The 19,584-nt window shown below is 35.8% G+C and overlaps 1 protein-coding gene across 4 annotated transcripts in view; it reads right to left on the bottom strand.

The window, feature by feature from the left end:
* Window positions 1-2,311: 2,311 nt before the first annotated feature.
* rtel1 (regulator of telomere elongation helicase 1) overlaps window positions 2,312-19,584 on the bottom strand; it is a 105,581-nt gene continuing 88,308 nt past the window's right edge. The window contains exons 29-34 of one of the 4 annotated variants that reach the window (XM_039735093.1): window positions 18,413-18,623; window positions 17,441-17,578; window positions 17,091-17,228; window positions 16,605-16,829; window positions 8,225-8,374; window positions 2,312-3,621 (exon numbers count right to left, since the gene is read on the bottom strand). In XM_039735093.1, the coding sequence (XP_039591027.1) occupies window positions 8,256-8,374; window positions 16,605-16,829; window positions 17,091-17,228; window positions 17,441-17,578; window positions 18,413-18,623 (831 nt within the window). In that variant the 3' untranslated portion in view covers window positions 2,312-3,621; window positions 8,225-8,255. Of the gene's footprint in view, window positions 3,622-4,378; window positions 4,417-8,224; window positions 8,375-16,604; window positions 16,830-17,090; window positions 17,229-17,440; window positions 17,579-18,412; window positions 18,624-19,584 lie in introns of those variants that run through there. The other 3 variants (XM_039735094.1, XM_039735096.1, XM_039735095.1) reach the window with 3 other exon arrangements.

The following is a 19,584-nucleotide window of genomic DNA, read 5'->3' as shown; positions in this document are numbered from 1 at the left end:
ACCACTTGGCTTTAAGAAGATCACACCTTGGTCAAAGGAAATTTTAGATGAGATGAAGAAAAAATCTGCTAAACTTATCAAACAATGACTTACAAAGCCATTTCTAAGGCTGAGCCACTTACAGTATCTGCACCATGATGAGAGCCATTAGCTCCAAATGGAGTATATTTGGAACACTGGGGAATCTTCCTAGGAAATGCTGACCTGGCACAATTATCCCAACGGCACAGTGGTGATACACTGAAGGAGTCAAAAAGGATCCCAGAAGAGCATCCAAACAGCAGAGCCTCTCTAGCCTAAGTTAAGGTCACTGTTCATTACCCTACAATAAGGTGGAAAACTATGCGATCCAAGAGTAGCCCTTTGGAATAATGTTCCCTGTACAGATGAGTCAAAAGATGATTTCTTGGGTGATAAAGGCCCCACTATGTCTGACACAAAGCTAGTACAATGTGAGATAGCTACAATAAAACATGGATGTTTCAGTGTGATAGTGTGGGGATGCTTGGCTGTTTGAGGACTTGAAAGGATTGGCATTGCTGAAATAACCAGGACTTAAGGACTTTAGCAAAACATTCTTCACATTCTAAATGTGAGGTACAAGTTAAGCCATATCTCATAGAGCCTATCAAAATGTAAAACACGAGAGAGCTCATATCTCAGAATACAGCCATTATGCAGTCGATGCAGCCAGCTTACTATTGAGCTTTGCTGGCTTGCTTTGTTACCCACTGTAGTGCCGCCATCTAGTGGACAGCCATAGATTTTTTTTTTTTTATGGTGGCAACAGCTTGCAGAAAATAGTGCTATAAACAGTCTGTAGTTATGTCATAGTGCTATAAAAAGACAGTTTGTAGGTATGTCATTGCGGAAAAGGTATAAAGCTGCTGATGTTCTGAAACAACTACATTTATTATAAGATGAATATTTTGCTGATAATGACAATGATTGAGATAGTGAAAATAAAGCAGATGATGTGGAACCTGCACGCTTTGGCACATATGCGGACAGGTGCCCCAAGGGTGCTTCCTTCATCATAAGGCATCTGACTTGTCACAACTGTCAGGACAGCAGTACAGGGACTTTCAGTCACCAACTACCAAATAGGTTGTGTGCAACGAGTGTGGGCAGTGCAAAGAAACGTGTTACATTCGTGGCACATGTGCTTCTAAGCCTGTACCTCTGCAAGAGGCCATGCTTCTAGCACCCTCATTCAAATGGATACTTTTTATCACATTGCGGCTATAAATAAAGTCGTAACAGTATCTTTAAATTTTTGAAATCATTGCTTTCTAATACATTTCTTTATAGTACATTGTTTTTCACATATGCATAGACTTACAGCATCCTTGTAATAAATCTCCAGCAGTCAGTGTGTTAAGGAGAATGTCCAGTTATCTGTCTGTGACCTGAAGCTGAAATGTAACTGGGTTATGCAGTAGGACAATGAACCGAAACACAAAAGGAAGTCTACAACTGAATAGCTCAAAAGGAACAAAATTAGCTGTGGCAGGACTGGAAATAAGTTGTTCACGCTTGTAAACCTACCCATGTGTCTGAATTAGAACAGTTCTACAAAGAAGAGTGAGCTGAAATTCATCACCTGTTACGTGAAAAACTGAAATCAAATTACAGGAAGCATTTAGATGCTAAAGGTGCTGCAACCAAATAATGAAATTTTGGGTGTGATGATTTTTTCATATGGGTGAGAGTGGTGCTGGATAACTTTGTTTCTTGAATAAATAACATTATGATTTAAAAACTGTATTGCATGTTCACATATGTTCTGCTTCTCTAATACTGAATTTTGCCTAAAGGTGTATGGCCATTCATTCTATAAAATATACAAAAACATATTAACAATTAAGAATGGGGAAACATACTGTTTCACAGATCTGTACAGTACCTACCTTGAGGTGATGGTTGGGACTAATAAAAACAGAAGTAATCTGATCAGGTATTGGTGAGACTAAAAGCGGAGTTGAAAACCTCGGTAGGAAATGTTACTTCTTGCAAATTCTGTTCATATTCATTTTTATTTACACTGCCAGTGCTGAGATGGAAAGTTGTTGAAAGGAAATGATGAGATGGTGTGGTCAGGCAGGAGCCCTTAATAGCACTTACAAATATGAATTCAGTATCAGTAATAAAAAAAAAAAAGAAAAACTAGAGGGAAAAAAAAAATTATGATTCAGAAACAGAAGAACATTTTATTTTTGTTTTTACTTTTGTGCAAAAATGTTTTATTAAATATTACACATGGGTAAAATAAAGTATCTTTATACAAATGTACATAAAAACAATGTTCTTACATAATATAAAAGGGAAGTAGAATATTTTATGTGTATATTTACATTATTGTTAAAGATTTAAAATTTTATTAAATATAAAGTACACAAAATTCCTTACATATACTACAAGACAGTCACAGTCTTCTGATGAACCTGTGGCTTCACTTTAAATTAAATAACAATCTAATTATGGATTTAAGGAACAGTGTATCAATAAAATAACATTTTGCAGATAAAAACAGATATTTCAAGATGTTTAAAGCTACTCTCATGGTCTAATTTGGTTTCTTCACAGTGTACTAATGAACAGATTGAATGCGGTTGATCGAATAAAAGTGATCACAACATTTTTCTCATTTAATAGTATAAAGTTTTGTTAAAGTCATCCCCCCAAAAAAATGCACATCATAATGCATCCTGCCTGATTCAGCCATAAAAGTATTATTTATTTGTTTGTTTGTTTACAGACAAATAGAGACTGATGTTATTAAATGTAAAATTAGACAATTGCTCAAAACTATTCATCTCTTTAATGTATTAGCAAATGAGGGTTTAGTTTATAGAATACTTAGTACAATACTCTAAGTAACAGTACTTTGACATCATTAGATTTGCATTTTTTCATACTGAGGGATGAAAAGAAAACAGCTGCATGTCTTTCACAAAAGCAAAACCCCAATAAAGGCAGAATACTATTAGCACCTAAAAGGGCTCACAAAAGAGGAATCAGTGCCCCAAAAATGACCTGCCTCAACAGTATTTATTAAGACTACATAGGCATCTTGTATTAAGAAAAACACTGAAATTGTACACTGTAAAACCACATTTTTTAAAACAAGGTTTAGGTTTTGTGACTATCTGTAGTCAGCTAGGGAGGTTAATCTACACCCAAGACTGGCCCTTTTACTATCCCAGCTCCTTTCACCTCATTACATACATTAAAAAAATGACAATCTTTAGATATGATAAGAAATGTACGTTCAGGTACCATTTTGCTAAAAGATTTTTGCTGTTAATAATATAATTATGGTCTTTGATGAAATTCCCCTCATTCATTTAAAATGAAATGGTTATGAACATTCAAAAACACACAGCTGCTAAATGCATAGGTAATACCTACAGAAACATACAGTACGTTTGTACATATGATACCTTATTCCATAAGAGGCTTAAAAGCAGTGCACAAAACAGGCAGTGAATGCACCAAATTCTTTATATGCTGCTAAGGCTCTGGTCTGCTCTTCATCTGTTAAGACAAACAAGCATTCCTGAAGCCTGGAAGCAATGAGGTCTTCATTCGTGTCTCAATTTTTGTCACTCATGAAAACTGCTGAAAATATAGTAAAACAAAATTTAATTATTATTGTATGAAATACTATTTACCCTAGAAAAGTTATACAAATGATGAAAGTTTAATTAGAAAATAATTTTTCACAATTTAATGTAAATATAGTAGTTTTATGTAATGGGGCTGATGCAGATTCTGACCATAATCTAGTTGTAATAAGGCTCAAGAAAATAAAAAAAAAAATGAAGGCATGAGGAATTATGAACAGGCAAAAAATAAACCAAGAATAGCTGACAATGCAAGAAGAAAATGTTGGGAATAACAGTGCAAAGAGCTTGTATCTCTGGGGGAACAGAGGAAAAGTGATTTGATGTATACAAAAGTGGGAGACATCACAAAAATCTTTAGCAATAGTACACAATATAATAGTACAACAATAAAAATAAAGATCCACAAACAGAATCAAGACAAAGTGAAACAAAGATGGAAAGGAGATATAGAAGTATTATATGATGCTAATAATAATCCAACAAAAGAAGAGATTGAGCTAGAAGAGGTAGTGGAAGTTAACAGAGACAAGATTAGACTAGAATTAATGGGGGGTGAAATGAACATAGGATAGATAGGTTGGGAGTATGCAGTGATAGAGCATTGCCGCACCCACCACAAGATGAACCACCTGGATTGGGCCTTGAGTGCAGCGGGCAACACCTCAACACAACACTGGAACAGTGGCTGGAGTGCCAAGTTTACGGGATTCGAACCAGCAACATTCAGATTGTCGGCACAGATCCCTAGCCTCAGAGTCACCACTCAGCCTAACATAGGATAAAAGAACTGAAAAATAGTAAAACAACAGTGATAGACAATATACCAGCAAGGATGATTAAAAATCTAGGTGAAAAAGGTCAGATTATTTCAGAGAAGCGTTGTTTATGCCAATACCGAAAAAAGGCAAATGTAGCAGTTTGTGAAGATTACAGAACAGTAAGATGTGTCAAAAGTTGTGTTAAAGTTGATATCAAAAGATAAAAAACAAACAAAACAAAAATGAAACAATGGGAGAAAACTATATGGTAGAAGATCAGACTGAATTCAATAAAGGGTGGGAAACAAGAGACACTATTAGAGTCCTGGTGGTACTGAGTGAAAGATATCTAGAGTATAATAAAAAAAACTAGATGTCTGTTTTTTAGACACAGAGAAAGCATTTAGAAAATCTATACAGTGGAACCTCGGTTCACGAACATCGCAGTACACATACAAATTAGTTTACGACCAAAAAGTTCGCCAAACTTTTGCCTCTGTTCACGACCACACATTCGGTATACGAACAAGCCAGTTTCCCTTTCGGTTTGTACATGTTCAGTCTCTCCCTGTGGATTTCCTGTGCAGCGAGCAAGAGAGAGAGAATGCGACACACACACAGGCGCACAAGAGAGACACACACACACACAGAGGCGCGCAAGACAGAGGCACGCACACACACACACACAGGTGCTAGAGACAGAGGCGCACACACACAGGCGTGCGAGACAGAGGCGCACGAGACAGAAGCGCACACAGACACACAGGCGCGTGAGACAGAGGCACACGCTCAGGCGCTCCAGGCTCGTGAAAGAGACACACGCACACACGAAAGAGAGAGAGAGCGAGAGCTGGACGCATAAGGTAGAAAAGGCTTGTTTTTGTTTTCAGTTCTGTTTACAGCGTTCATAGCATGCACTGTGGCAATGTTACTTTTCTTGGTGGTTTATTAAATTACGGATTTTTCAAATGTTCATTTTTTTCCTTGTGTTTAAAATTCATTAAAAAAAAGTGTTTTTAGCGAGCGGTTTCTAGCACTTCAGCGTGAACTATTGCAGTGTTAGTTTTCTCTGTTGTTCAAGGTTTTCTCAGTGTTATTCAATGTTTTTACATTTAGTTTACTATTACGCTGTGCATTCTATGGTACAATCAACTATATTTGCGCTTAAAACCAACATACATACAGTTTGTATGGTCTGGAATGGATTAATTGTATTTACATACAATCCTATGGTGGAAATTGCTTCGGTTCACAACCAAATCGGTTTACGACCAGAGTTTTGGAACAAATTATGGTCATGAACTGAGGTTCCACTGTATATGAACTAGTTATCAAATTTAAGAATCTTACATGGTTAGCTGAGGCATGTCACATAGGAAGAGCCAATAGTTAGGAATGCTCACTAACACCAATCTTGTTTAACATATATGTTACAAGGAATAATTTAAGAATCAGTAACAAACAACAAGTTTAGGGGGAGGAACATGGATTACATTAGTAAGATTCAAAGATGATAAAGCAACAACATCAAGCACCGAAGGAGGACTACAAAACCCCTCAAAAATTTTGATTACACATGTAGGAAGTGTGGAATGAAGATCAGTATAAAGAAAGCAAAGGTGCATAATAATGGAAAAAAACAACAAAAGTGGGAATAACAAAAATTGGACAACACATTTTAGAAGAAATAGAGAGTTGCAAATATTTGGGAAGTATGTGGTAAAGAGATGGAAAGAATAAAATAAGAAATAAAAATATGTACAGCAAAGAGAAAAGCAGCCTTCAATGTGAAATAAAAAAAAACATTAACAAAGAGAATGGACTGAACTCCGAAGGACAGAATAATAAAAACAGTAATCTGGAGAGTTGCACTAAATGGGCAATGAACTCTGGATATGGAAAAGGGCACAAAAGATCAGTTGGATGGTTAAAATAATTAATTAAAACATGCTGGAAAGGATTGCTAAAGAAATTCGCACGAGTGAGAAGATGGCAGCAAAACTGGATGGGACATGTACGCTGGGGACTGTTAAAGGTACTGCTGGACCATAACTCAAAGGAAAGAAATCAAGAGGAAGGCCAAGACAGGGCATGCTATATAATCCAAAAGATGATAAATCATACCAAGTAATGAAAAGAAAAGCAGAAAACAGAATACAATAATGGAAACGATGATCAAAAGATTGTCACTATAACACATAACTATATAAATATACAGAGTCTACATATATATAATTTAAATAATTGAAGGACTACCATTAGATGGTCAAAGATTTGTAATTCACACACAGGCATCTTATATTTAAAATGTCACCTTTTATAAAGCAGAGGAGGGAAAAAATAAACAAAGAAAGAGCAGTAACTAAGAAATATATGCAGATGCATAGAATTCAAACAACTTTCATGTAAAATAAAAACTGTCAGAAGCAAATAATGAACATTTAGAAAAAAATAATTTAACAAAATGACTGATTTATTGCTTGCGTTTTAATCTCTAAATGTGTTTGTAGCATAAATAAAGCATGCCTGAGTTTTAAAGTAACAAAATGACAACATGTTTTACACTTGTCTGTCAGAGACAGGCAATAAACAATCTCATTATACTATATACACATGACAATGAGCTCGAACATCTGCACCTAACGGGAGGTACAAGTTTAAAACCAGGCCGCAGGATTAGAAGGATATAGAGCTTTCATTTTATAATTTAGGGTCTCTGGTATAACTGAACAAATGTTACAACTTCTGTTTGGAATTAGCCACCATGAACCTGCATATCATCCATGAATCCCTTGTTCATAATGTGTACACATTGAAAGTCCTAAAATCATTACAAAAATATTATAAAATCAGCCACTTGGCAAGAATCTTAGGTATCTTGTGTGACAGCTGCATTTCTTTTACATATACATCTCTTTTAATTATCAATATACATTTAATCTCACTACAATATATGGTTTATGCATTACATTATATAATTATTTTCACATTTATACCAAATTTCCTAGTAATACAACAAGTCTTGTTGATTTTAGTTGACCTTTCTTGTTGTCTTGTTGACCTTTCATAATTTGACAGTATTGCTTTAGGTTTCTTTTTCTGCTTTACTGCTTCTCTTTACAGTATGCATCTCCTATATTTTTCCACCATATGATATTTTAAAAATAATAAAAATTACTGAAGATTTTTTTTAACCACACCAACAATGAGTAATGCAATCTGAGATTAAAGAGAACAAACAAAAAAAAAACACTCTATAATTTACTTAAAATAGGAATATTTAACACTGTTTTGTTGTTCTTCACAAACCATCACAGACATTAAAAAATAATGTTTATATTTAGAGAATTGGTCAATTTATAGGCAAAGGACATAATACATGAAAGGCTAAATGAATATGTGAACTGTCAAATCGCTCTCATATACCTGTCCTTAGTTTGTAATGCAGTATACAAAGAAAGAGGTCTGTAAGGCCAATATTAGAAGAAGAAGAAAGAAAATCAAATAAGATTATAACAGTCTCGGAAGTCTGATTACAAAATAAATTTAACAAAACATTCTTAAATTGTCAGTAAGTATGAAAAACATGCACCGCCTTTTTTAAGAACTACTTAAATGTGTTTTTCACAAAATTAAAACTCAAATAATCCTAAAAGAGCATGTTAAAATTGAAATGTGACATTCATATTAAGGGACTTAATAAAACACATATACTGGTCACACAGAGAAGACAATGAGGTGGAATGACACGGATTACTTTGTGTCATAATAATATATAACTCATAAGTGCTTGCATACATTTTATATTAAAAAATGTTCAGTAGAAGCTTTACCTACCTGTTTCATTCAAGCTTGTTTGAGGTTTTGATTATTTAGAGGTCAGTGCTTTTGCTTGATGCAGTGTATCTTCGACAGGCATGCCCATCAGTTCTTTTAACATTTGATTGTATTGCTGTTTATGGTGGGGACGAACAAAAACTGTAAAACCTTGGATGAACAAATAAGAAAAAAAAAATTTTTGATGTATATTCCACAATATATAGAATTAGAAATGACCGAATGCCATTACTACAAATATTATTAATGAACCATTTTAGATGTCTTCTCAAAAGACAAACAAGGCTTGATGGTAATGAAATGTGATTTAATTTAAACTAAGACGCATAAATACCAAGTAATCTAATAAATCAGTTATGTAAGGACAGAATATATTAATTCATAACAGTTCCAAGTGCTGAAAACACACTACTTCATAACAGAGGCTTGGCACTAGTGGAAAATTTTATGTTCTGAGGTCCTACTATAGAGCAATTTACTTGTTTTGTTGTTCTTTCCTTGTAAATAAAGTACAAACTCTAATGTAGCAATGCAAGTTAAAAAAAATCTGATTAATTTATTACAATTATATAAATTTATTAATAACAGAATTTGTTAATTCCACAAACTATTAGTTTATTCTAAACTTACCTAAACAACACAATAACATTTACACAAGCATTTATGATTAAAAACTGAGTTAATAAGGAAAGCGTCTCAGAGCTTGTGATTTAAGCCAAAAACATGAGACTTCAACTGGATAAGCAAAGGAAAAGTAAGAATTAAATTAGTATGTAATTTAACACTTATGATTACGTATGGCAGTGTTTGTAAGTACAAGAAACAGCCATAACCTATTTGTGTGATGGTAGATTTAAAGACATGACATTATTCGACCACTCTTAACAAAAGACAACCAATTCCTTAATTTCTCCACTACTGTGTTACTCATAAATGTCATAGTGAGCATATATTTAAATTGTGAGATATTTCCTTTGTAGCTGCCACTCTCCTAAGATTAAAAAGGAATTTCACAGGGAGCATACATTTAGCGTAATGATAAAAAAAAATTAAATTGAGGAAAACTTGCTTGGCATTAACCATGTAGTACACAATGATATCTTAAATATGCCCTAATATATATTCAGTATCATTTGATCCAGAAATCTGGAATGTACTAATAATACATTCTGTTTTAACAAACTGTAAGGTCTTAGTGAAATTTCTAGTTACACCTTGTTATTAGATGGTTACCAGCAACAGATGCACTATTTACAGAACCTATAGAAAACATTACTAAATCTACAAGGATTGTGGAAATCAATTTAAGCTGTATCCATTTAAGCAATGGTGCGTTGCTTCTCTTCACTGACAAATACAGATGTTGTGTAAGGTTTTATGGCAAACATTTGAGGGGAAGAAAAAATGACTGGGTGCTCTGCTGTACTGTGAGATGAATAACCTTTTCTAGAATCATGATCTTGATGTGGTGAAGAAGCTTCTGGAAGCCTTATGTTGGTTGATATATTCTGGGTAATAACAGTTCACTCTGTATAAAATGGAGAAGTTCAGTTTGAACAAGGATATCAGGAACCATCATGCCTAAGAATGTTATTTCCAAAAGGCCTGGTGACTCGTGAAGTTGATGTAATGTAAGAAACAGTAGGCAGCCACCACCATGTGGCTACACCATCAATGCAGTGCTAGTGGGATGATGGGAAACAGAATAATAATAATAATAATAATTATTATTATATTATATATATATATATATATATATATATATATATATATATATATATATATACGGATAAAAGAGAAGGAAACTGCTTCTTGGCAGTGGAATAAACGTTTTTCTGTTAGAGATTTAAGCGAACCTGCAAAATATAATTTGATTATACATATTAGAGGGTTTTTTTCCTGACATTTAAAATATACTCTCTCTTTTACATATATACATATATATATATATATATATATATATATACATACATATATATATATATACACACTCACCTAAAGGATTATTAGGAACACCATACTAATACGGTGTTTGACCCCCTTTCGCCTTCAGAACTGCCTTAATTCTACGTGGCATTGATTCAATAAGGTGCTGAAAGCATTCTTTAGAAATGTTGGCCCATATTGATAGGATAGCATCTTGCAGTTGATGGAGATTTGTGGGATGCACATCCAGGGCACGAAGCTCCCGTTCCACCACATCCCAAAGATGCACTATTGGGTTGAGATCTGGTGACTGTGGGGGCCATTTTAGTACAGTGAACTCATTGTCATGTTCAAGAAACCAATTTGAAATGATTCAAGCTTTGTGACATGGTGCATTATCCTGCTGGAAGTAGCAATCAAAGGATGGGTACATGGTGGTCATGAAGGGATGGACATGGTCAGAAACAATGCTCAGGTAGCCCGTGGCATTTAAACGATGCCCAATTGGCACTAAGGGGCCTAAAGTGTGCCAAGAAAACATCCCCCACACCGTTACACCACCACCACCAGCCTGCACAGTGGTAACAAGGCATGATGGATCCATGTTCTCATTCTGTTTACACCAAATTCTGACTCTACCATTTGAATGTCTCAACAGAAATCGAGACTCATCAGACCAGGCAACACTTTTCCAGTCTTCAACTGTCCAATTTTGGTGAACTCGTGCAAATTGTAGCCTTTTTATACTATTTGTAGTGGAGATGAGTGGTACCCGGTGGGGTCTTCTGCTGTTGTAGCCCATCCGCCTCAAGGTTGTGCGTGTTGCGGCTTCACAAATGCTTTGCTGCATACCTCGGTTGTAACGAGTGGTTATTTCAGTCAAAGTTGCTCTTCTATCAGCTTGAATCAGTCAGCCCATTCTCCTCTGACCTCTAGCATCAACAAGGCATTTTCGCCCACAGGACTGGCGCATACTGGATGTTTTTCCCTTTTCACACTGTTCTTTGTAAACCCTAGAAATGGTTGTGCGTGAAAATCCCACTAACTGAGCAGATTGTGAAATACTTAGACCGGCCCGTCTGGCACCAACAACCATGCCACGCTCAAAATTGCTTAAATCACCTTTCTTTCCCATTCTGACATTCAGTTTGGAGTTCAGGAGATTGTCTTGACCAGGACCACACCCCTAAATGCATTGAAGCAACTGCCATGTGATTGGTTGATTAGATAATTGTATTAATGAGAAATTGAACAGGTGTTTAGGTGAGTGTATATATATATATATATATATATATATATATATATACATATATATCTATACTAATAAAAGGCAAAGCCCTCACTCACTCACTCACTCACTGACTCATCACTAATTCTCCAACTTTCCGTGTAGGTAGAAGGCTGAAATTTGGCAGGCTCATTCCTTACAGCTTACTTACAAAAGTTGGGCAGGTTTCATTTCGAAATTCTACGCCTAATGGTCATAACTGGAAGGTATTTTTCTCCATTAACTGTAATGGAGTTGAGCTGGAATGACGGGGGCGGAGTTTAGTGTGACATCATCCGCCTCCCACGTAATCACGTGAACTGACTGTCAGCGCAGTGCGTAGAAAACCAGGAAGACCTCCAAAAGCGCTTAAGAAAACATGCATTATATAATTGAGAAGGCAGCGAAACAATAAGAAGAAGCGAGTGACATATACTACCATATTCATGAGTGCTGCTACCTCGGAAAGAAAGCAAGGTGTAAACCTAAACTTTAAATTAAGTTCATAGACAGGCTAAGCTGGCGTTTCACATGCCCACAGGTAATGCGGGATACAAGTTTAATGAGAGGGCGAGGATATAAGCGAGTTTTGATCACTTTGTAACTAAGTTAAAATTGTAGGTGAAGGGGTGTGCTTATGCAAATTCCGAGACTGTGTTTGTGGGGATTGACAGTTAAAGGCGGGTGGGGAGTCACGTCATCATCTCCCTCCCATTCATCTCATTTGCTCTGAGCTGAGCTCAGCTAACGCCGTCTTCGAAGCAACCGTCAGACTGCCACCAAATACTCACAGAAAAATCCACAAGTTAATACACGCTGTCTCTAGAGTTTCTCCACACTGAATCCTCCAGGCACTACTTACAAAAGGTTACATTGACAATCGTGTTACGTTATTTTTAAAATCTTTCCTTTTCTTAGCACAAGCACAGCTGAGAAGCTTGATGCATGTGCTCCATAGCGTTAAAAATAATGCATTTAATCACACTTTGCATTACAAGCAAAGGGAGCTTTTGTCAATGCATGATTTCCTGGTACACCGATTACATTGATCAGCGCATCCCGATTCATTTTACCCTCGCACCACCTTAGTTTGAGAAGAAGTATGAAAAAATATGAGGTTAACACAGAAAAACAGATCACCAATTCAAGCTTTATGAATAATCGATTCGCCATCAATAATTGTTTTGGTAAAGCCATCCTCCTTCCATTTTATAATTTTTCCGCCACTAGCCATGATTAAATGAGCGGTAAAAAGTAAGAGCAAAGCGAGGGTGACTTATTTAGGCAGGCATATATATGACAGCAACACTCATGACAATGTCAATCATGTTACGTTATTATTAAAATGTTTCCTTTTCTTTTCATTACTTCTTTAACACACTACTTCTCCGCTGCGAGGCGCGGGTATTTTGATATATATATATATATAATATATGAATGACCTCCAAAGAGCTGAGACTTTTGATATCATGAGCGTGTCTGCAAAACTGGGTCTCCTGCCCAGCAAAAGTCGAGCAGCCAGCGTGCGTGCATAGCTGTGCCGGCCTTTCAGGCGCTGACTGCGCTTCTGCCTTAAGTCAAAGTGAGCACTTTTAATTTTTTCATCCTCCCCTGCGCTATAGCCCAGACAAGTGCAAACACGGGACCCCTTTTCTACACCACGGCAAAATAATATTAAGGCGATTCACACTTTCTTTTGCACGATATCGATTATGAGGTCCTCAGCTCGGATTATGAACACACGCACGAGTGGAGGACTGACAGTGCCATCACAGCCGATTAATGGCGGGGACGTCTCACCAGTCTACACAAGACCCACCGCGACTGTCCCCAAAAGGCGATCATAACGTCAGCGAACACATCTCTCTATACTATATAAAAGAAAAAGGCAACTTTCCTTTCTTTACACCTTTTTTCCTTTTATCCCAAACCAAAGCCTTTCTCTCTTAACACTGCAGAGGACACAAAACTAATTTTCTTTAAATGCCGGTAAGGCACATTACCAGAGGCACAAATTTGAGCGTTCACATAGAAAATGTAATTTCTATACCACAGCCGTCGTGTAGCGCCTTTCAAAAGGGATCTACTACCGAAAGATAATCCATATATATTTTAGCTGCTGTTAGTTACTTACCTGTTGTGTTACACAGTCTTTAAAATGTAGTTTACCATAACCACTCCAGTAGTGCTCAATGTACCTGTACTTCTTAAAAGCGTTAATGTTTTACTGTTTAATAACATATAGACTATATTTTATTATTTTTCCCTTGCACTCAGTGACCAAAGCTATACACACACATATAGACACATACAAACATACACACAAGTATATGTATGTGTATATATATGTATGTATGTGTAGCATGAGGCGATACCTGGACCCTACAGAGGTTGCACAGGTAGTCCAACTTCTCCAGGATGGCACATCAATATGTGTCATTGCCAGAAGGTTTGCTGTGTCTCCCTTCACAGTCTCAAGGGCATGGAGGAGATTCTAGGAGACAAGCAGTTACTCTAGGAGAGCTGGAGAGGGCCATAGAAGGTCCATAACCCATCATCAGGACCAGTATCTGCTCCTTTGGGCAAGGAGGAACAGGATGAGCACTGCCAGAGCCCTACAAAATGACCTCCAGCAGGCCACTGGTGTGAATGTCTCTGACCAAACAACCAGAAAGACTTCATGAGGGTGACCCAAGGGCCCCATGTCCTCTAATGGGCCCTGAGCTCACTGCCCAGCAGCATGCAGCTCGATTGGCATTCACCATAGAATACCAGAAATAGCAGATGCACCACTGGTGCCCTGTGGTTTTTACAGATGAGAGCAGGTTCACCCTGAGCACGTGACAGAAGTGAAAAGGTCTGGAGAAGCCATGGAGAACATTATGCTGCCTGTAACATCATTCAGCATGAGCAGTTTGGTGGTGGGTTAATTATTGTCTGGGGAGGCATATCCATGGAGGGTCACACAGACTGCTACAGGCTTGACAAAGGCACTTTGGCTGCCATTAGGTATCAGGATGAAATCCTTGGACCCATTGTCAGACCCTATGCTGCTACAGTGGCTCCTGGTGCACGACAATTCCTGGCCTCATGTGGTGAGAGTATGCAGGCAGTTCCTGGAGGATGAAGGAATTGATACCATTGACTGGCCACCACACTTTCCTGACCTAAATCCAATAGAACACCTCTGGGACATTATGTTTTGGTCCATCCAATGCCACCAGGTTGCACCTCAGACTGTCCAGGAGCTCAGTGATGCCCTGGTCCAGATCTGGGAGGAGATTCCCACAACACCATCTGTCATCTCATTAGAAGCATGCACCAATGTTGTCAGGCATGTATACAAGAACACAGGGGCCATACAAAGTGCTGCATACAATTTTGAGTTGCTGCAATTAAATTTTGGCAAAATGGACTAGCCTGCCACATAATGTTTTCACTCTGATTTTTGGGGCGCCTTTGAATTCAGGGCTCTGTAGGTTGATCATTTTCATTTCCATCAAACGATGTGGCATCCTTTCGTTCCTAACACATTACCCAGTCTATATCAGTATAGATATCCAGGAGGATTTCTTTTTCCCATTGAGATCTGATGTGTTTTCAAAGTGTTCCTTTAATTTTTTGAGCAGTTTATATACACACACACACATATATACATATATACATATATATATATATATATATATACATACACACATATACACACATATATATATATATATAAACACATATATATACATATATATATATATATACACACACATATATATATATATATATATACACACACATATATATATATATATATATATATATATATATATATATATATATATATATATACACACACATATACATATATATATATACACACATATATACACACATATATATATATATACATATATACAAATTTTTCGTGTCCAAACAGGACGTATACCAAGTTGAACTTATTCCAAAGCAGACGTATAACGAGGTACCACTGTGTGTGTGTGTGTATATATATATATATATATATATATATATATATATATATATATATATATATATATATATGAATGCACAGTATATTCATACATTTGTCAGATCATGGGGCTGAGGTTAAACAAGTAAGGTTGAGGTTAAAGAAGTAAAACTGTGGTATTTAACTTTTCGGAAATTATTTTTTGAGGCTTAACATCCTTTTATTTTTAACAGTTGGTAATCTTTTTCTTTTGCTTCCAGAACAAAAAGGAGGAGGTAGACCTTGGCTGATCAGAAAGGGGATGAACAAAATGCATACAAGGTGAATATGAACACTGCAATGAAATGTGACAAGCATCTTCCTTTGAAAACAAAAAGAATGCTTTTCGCTACTGGACACAAGGCTGCCAGGTTTTCTTGATCACAATGAAATAGAAGGTATTCAAACAAACAAAAGTAAAATACAACAGGGCTGCTCTTGAAAATGAAAATTAAAGATGATATAATAATCTGAGAAACTCCTAATGGTAATGTATTAAAGGCAATGCAATGCTGGCTGGAGACATTCAAACCTTTGAATGTATATTTGAGTTTTCGAGCTGTAATACACATCTGAATATAAATGAAACTGAAATATGAAGGTGACAGCCCTAGCTTGTATGTGCCACGGTATTTGATTTTCACATGACAATGCTTGTAAAAAGAATGTAAATGCTTGACTTTTAAAAGAGGCCAATTAATATACACTGCACATCACAATGACTAGGAAAAATAAAATAACAAGGCTTCTTTTCACACTGTTTGAAAATAGCTAAGTAGAATGTATGGCAAATCTTAACAAAGATTCAGACAAGCTTGCTTAGGGGGAATCTTCAAGGATTTTATAGTACATCTTACTCAACCCTAAACCTGTCACTCACATCTCTCCCTCTTAAGCATTCAGATCTATTGACTAGTCCAGAGGACCACTGACGTCACTGCTGCCAATCCTCTGGAAGTCCCACCCTTTCCACCATGGGAAGCAAAGAAACTGGAAACTGGCAGTTATAAGTGACTCGAGTCTGAACAAGACGTCATTTTCCTGATCGTACCTACATGTTCATTCTCTTTTTCTAATCTTTATGCCTGTAGTCTTTCTAACCACCCAAAAAAAAAAAAACCCTCCATGAAAGTGGAAAGAGATAAGAGGAGTTTAAAAATACTACTGAATAATGTATTACTTACTGTGAAGTAAAGCAAAGTCACTAGTTCCTTCAGTAAGAAGAGACACAATCTCAAGAACCATATTGTCATAATTATCCGTCTTTTTATAGGTCTGAAGAGACACAAAGAACTGCTGATACTTCTGTGGACCCAAGGCTTCCTTCACTTTATCAAGGTAATCTTTTAGGCGGTTGCTCTGATGTTCAGATTTGTCCTTTGAGAGTAAATCGCCCCGTTTGAGAGGTTCTAAAGAAAGCAAAACAATAAATCATAGCAGCTTACTAATAACACTATAATGACAGAAACAATAGAACAGGAAAACAGAATAAATAAAAGAAAATATGATTTTCAAAAACTTTAAAAAAATATTAACATTGTTTATACTGATTTGCAGCTTTAAAGCAAAAATGTAAAATATACAATATATGTATTTGAGTTCATATACTTTAAAACAATTATATCCATTACTGCAAAAGATGCATTCATATTTAGGGTTCTTTCCATTACCTTTATGTAAAACTCCACTGTTCAAATGACAACCACCTTTGTTTAGCTGACTGGCATCCAGCTGGGAACTTGTATTTTTTGTGCTGTTTTGAGTTGCTGAAAGGGCACATGCTCCAGATTCATTCTTTTCCTTTGCTGCTGATATTAACATAACAAATAATTTTCTTTAAAACCAAGAATAAATACTAGTAAAGCTGACCTTACAAATATACTAAAATACTTTCCTGAATAAAAATTCCACAAAAAACATTCAGTCAAAAACTAACCACTTTTAGCAAAATTGTAATATAAACTTTTGGTGATAAAGCAATCCATTAAAAAATAAAACTCTGGTGTAGTTAATTACTTACTAGCATTCAGCATCAAGGAGCCCTTTTCCAGATTAGACAGAGCATGTTCAGGTTTAAATCCACATTCCAGCCCATAAAGACTTCTGCAAGCTTCATCAAACCGTTGTTTATGATGTGGGCGGACAAACTGATAAAAATCTTAAGGATTTATCAGATAAAATAACAGGATAAAAAAAAAGTCAAAAGCTATCTGGTAATGGCTAACAAATACTTTACCCTCCACAACAACATATACACTCAGAGAACACAAAATTATAGTAGAGACGCAAACGTTTTAGAACAGATTTTCACATTTCAAGCAAACACAGTGTATTTGAGAATCTATTACACATACTAATTTCAGGTGTCTTGTGATGTTAAAATTAGTCGCTTTATAATTCATCTAATGTTGAATGGAAAGAATCTCTCTTTTACACTCAAATTACTCCATCGAAACACTAAGGCTGGAACCCAACAAAAAAAGACTTCAAAGACTGTGAGGACTGTCGTGTCAGTGTCAGAGATGGAAACTGAACTTTGTACAGGCTGTTCAACAAAGACAGCAAGGCATTGCAACTGCAAATGGCTATGCCTGGAAAAGAACCATATATACATGCCAGGAATCTGTCACAGAGCAAAATAAGAAGTTAGATAAATCATACACAAAATTCTGAGGTTGCTCTCCTAAAAATGATAAATTATTTTCAGTATTTTTGATTATTCAGATAAACTGTCAAATCATGTAAACTGAAATTCTCAATAAAGTATTTCTGTGTGCTAAAACAATATAATCTGCTTTAAAGGGTGACATCTGTAAACAATGTGAAAAAATGAATGGCACTGCTTAAATTCTCAAATCATTTTCAATTGTTAGATTTTTAATAGCTCAAAAAAACAAAAAAGAATGTCCATTACCAATGTTTACATATTAAGATTTGGCATGTCCTGTAAATATCTGACTTCACACAATACAGTAGGCTAAGGGTTTATTACCTCTCAATAAAAACTGTTTCAATGGGTCTCCAGTGCAGAGTGAACTAAGTTCAGCCAGCATAGTGTCAAAATCATCAGTCTTCTTATATGTTTGCATGCTCTGTGTAAACTGATGGTAGTTAGCCTGACTCAGTGTCTGTTTCACCGATGCAAGATAAAACTTCGCTTTTTCTGCTTTGTTGAGGGTAGAGTCTGGCAATGGTTCATTTTTCTACATGGGAAAAAAGAAAACAACAATGACATTGTTGGTGCAAAAAATAAACATTAAATCACAGAGAATAACAGGGCTCTGTAAGACATACTGTATCTAAACAAAGATTCTGTTCACAGCTGAGCACTTCTGTATTGCAGGTTCTTAATAAAGAACAAGCAGTATTTAAAAAAAAAAAAAAGTACAAACATGGTTGTTTTATTTTTACCTAAAGTAGAATATAAAATGAAATGAGTATATCAGAATATTTAAACATAAAAGTTGGTAAATAATAAAAGAGAAGAAATTTGATGAAAGGAATTGCAGAAAAAAACATATTTTAATGGCTGACAGTCAAAAAAATAATATGCAGGGTGAGCTGGTATGAAATGCAAACAAAAAAGTTCAAAGCATTATGCACAAAAAACAAAAAGACAATTTGTAATTTTTACTAAGGCTATGATGTAGTTTAACTACAGTATATGTAAACATGTAAAGTACAATGAAGTTTATTGCTATGCTGTTTATTTGTGATGATTTTGATCACATACATCTTTTTCAAACACCAGGTAAATAAATTTTATACAGTGGAAAAAGAGCAACACTTGAAACCTGTACAAATTAAAATCTTCTAGAGGAATCTTCATAAACTAGGCTGACCCACCTTTTAAGGTGACCGACTTTTAAGTTGACCACTTCTTAAGGCAATTCAATATGTAGATCAATTTGATATTTTATACAAACTCATTAATTTGGTTAGATTGCATTTGAGTGGTATTACTTTAATACTTGTAGTTTCTGTTATTTTTGTGATGAAATTTAAACTTTTCTTCTATATTGAGGTCGCCCTTTCGAACCCCGCTGATATTTACTACGCAGTGAGGCATTTGTACTCCATCAACATTAATTATTTCCAGAGACATAATTTTGTCTATTTTTCCAGAGCATCGCGCACAAAAGCAAGGGAACGATGGGAGCACCA

Source organism: Polypterus senegalus, chromosome 14 (assembly GCF_016835505.1).
Source record: "Polypterus senegalus isolate Bchr_013 chromosome 14, ASM1683550v1, whole genome shotgun sequence".
Taxonomy (NCBI): domain Eukaryota; kingdom Metazoa; phylum Chordata; class Cladistia; order Polypteriformes; family Polypteridae; genus Polypterus; species Polypterus senegalus.
Note: the sequence above shows the minus strand (reverse complement) of the source record. Positions and strands in the feature narration are given on the sequence as shown.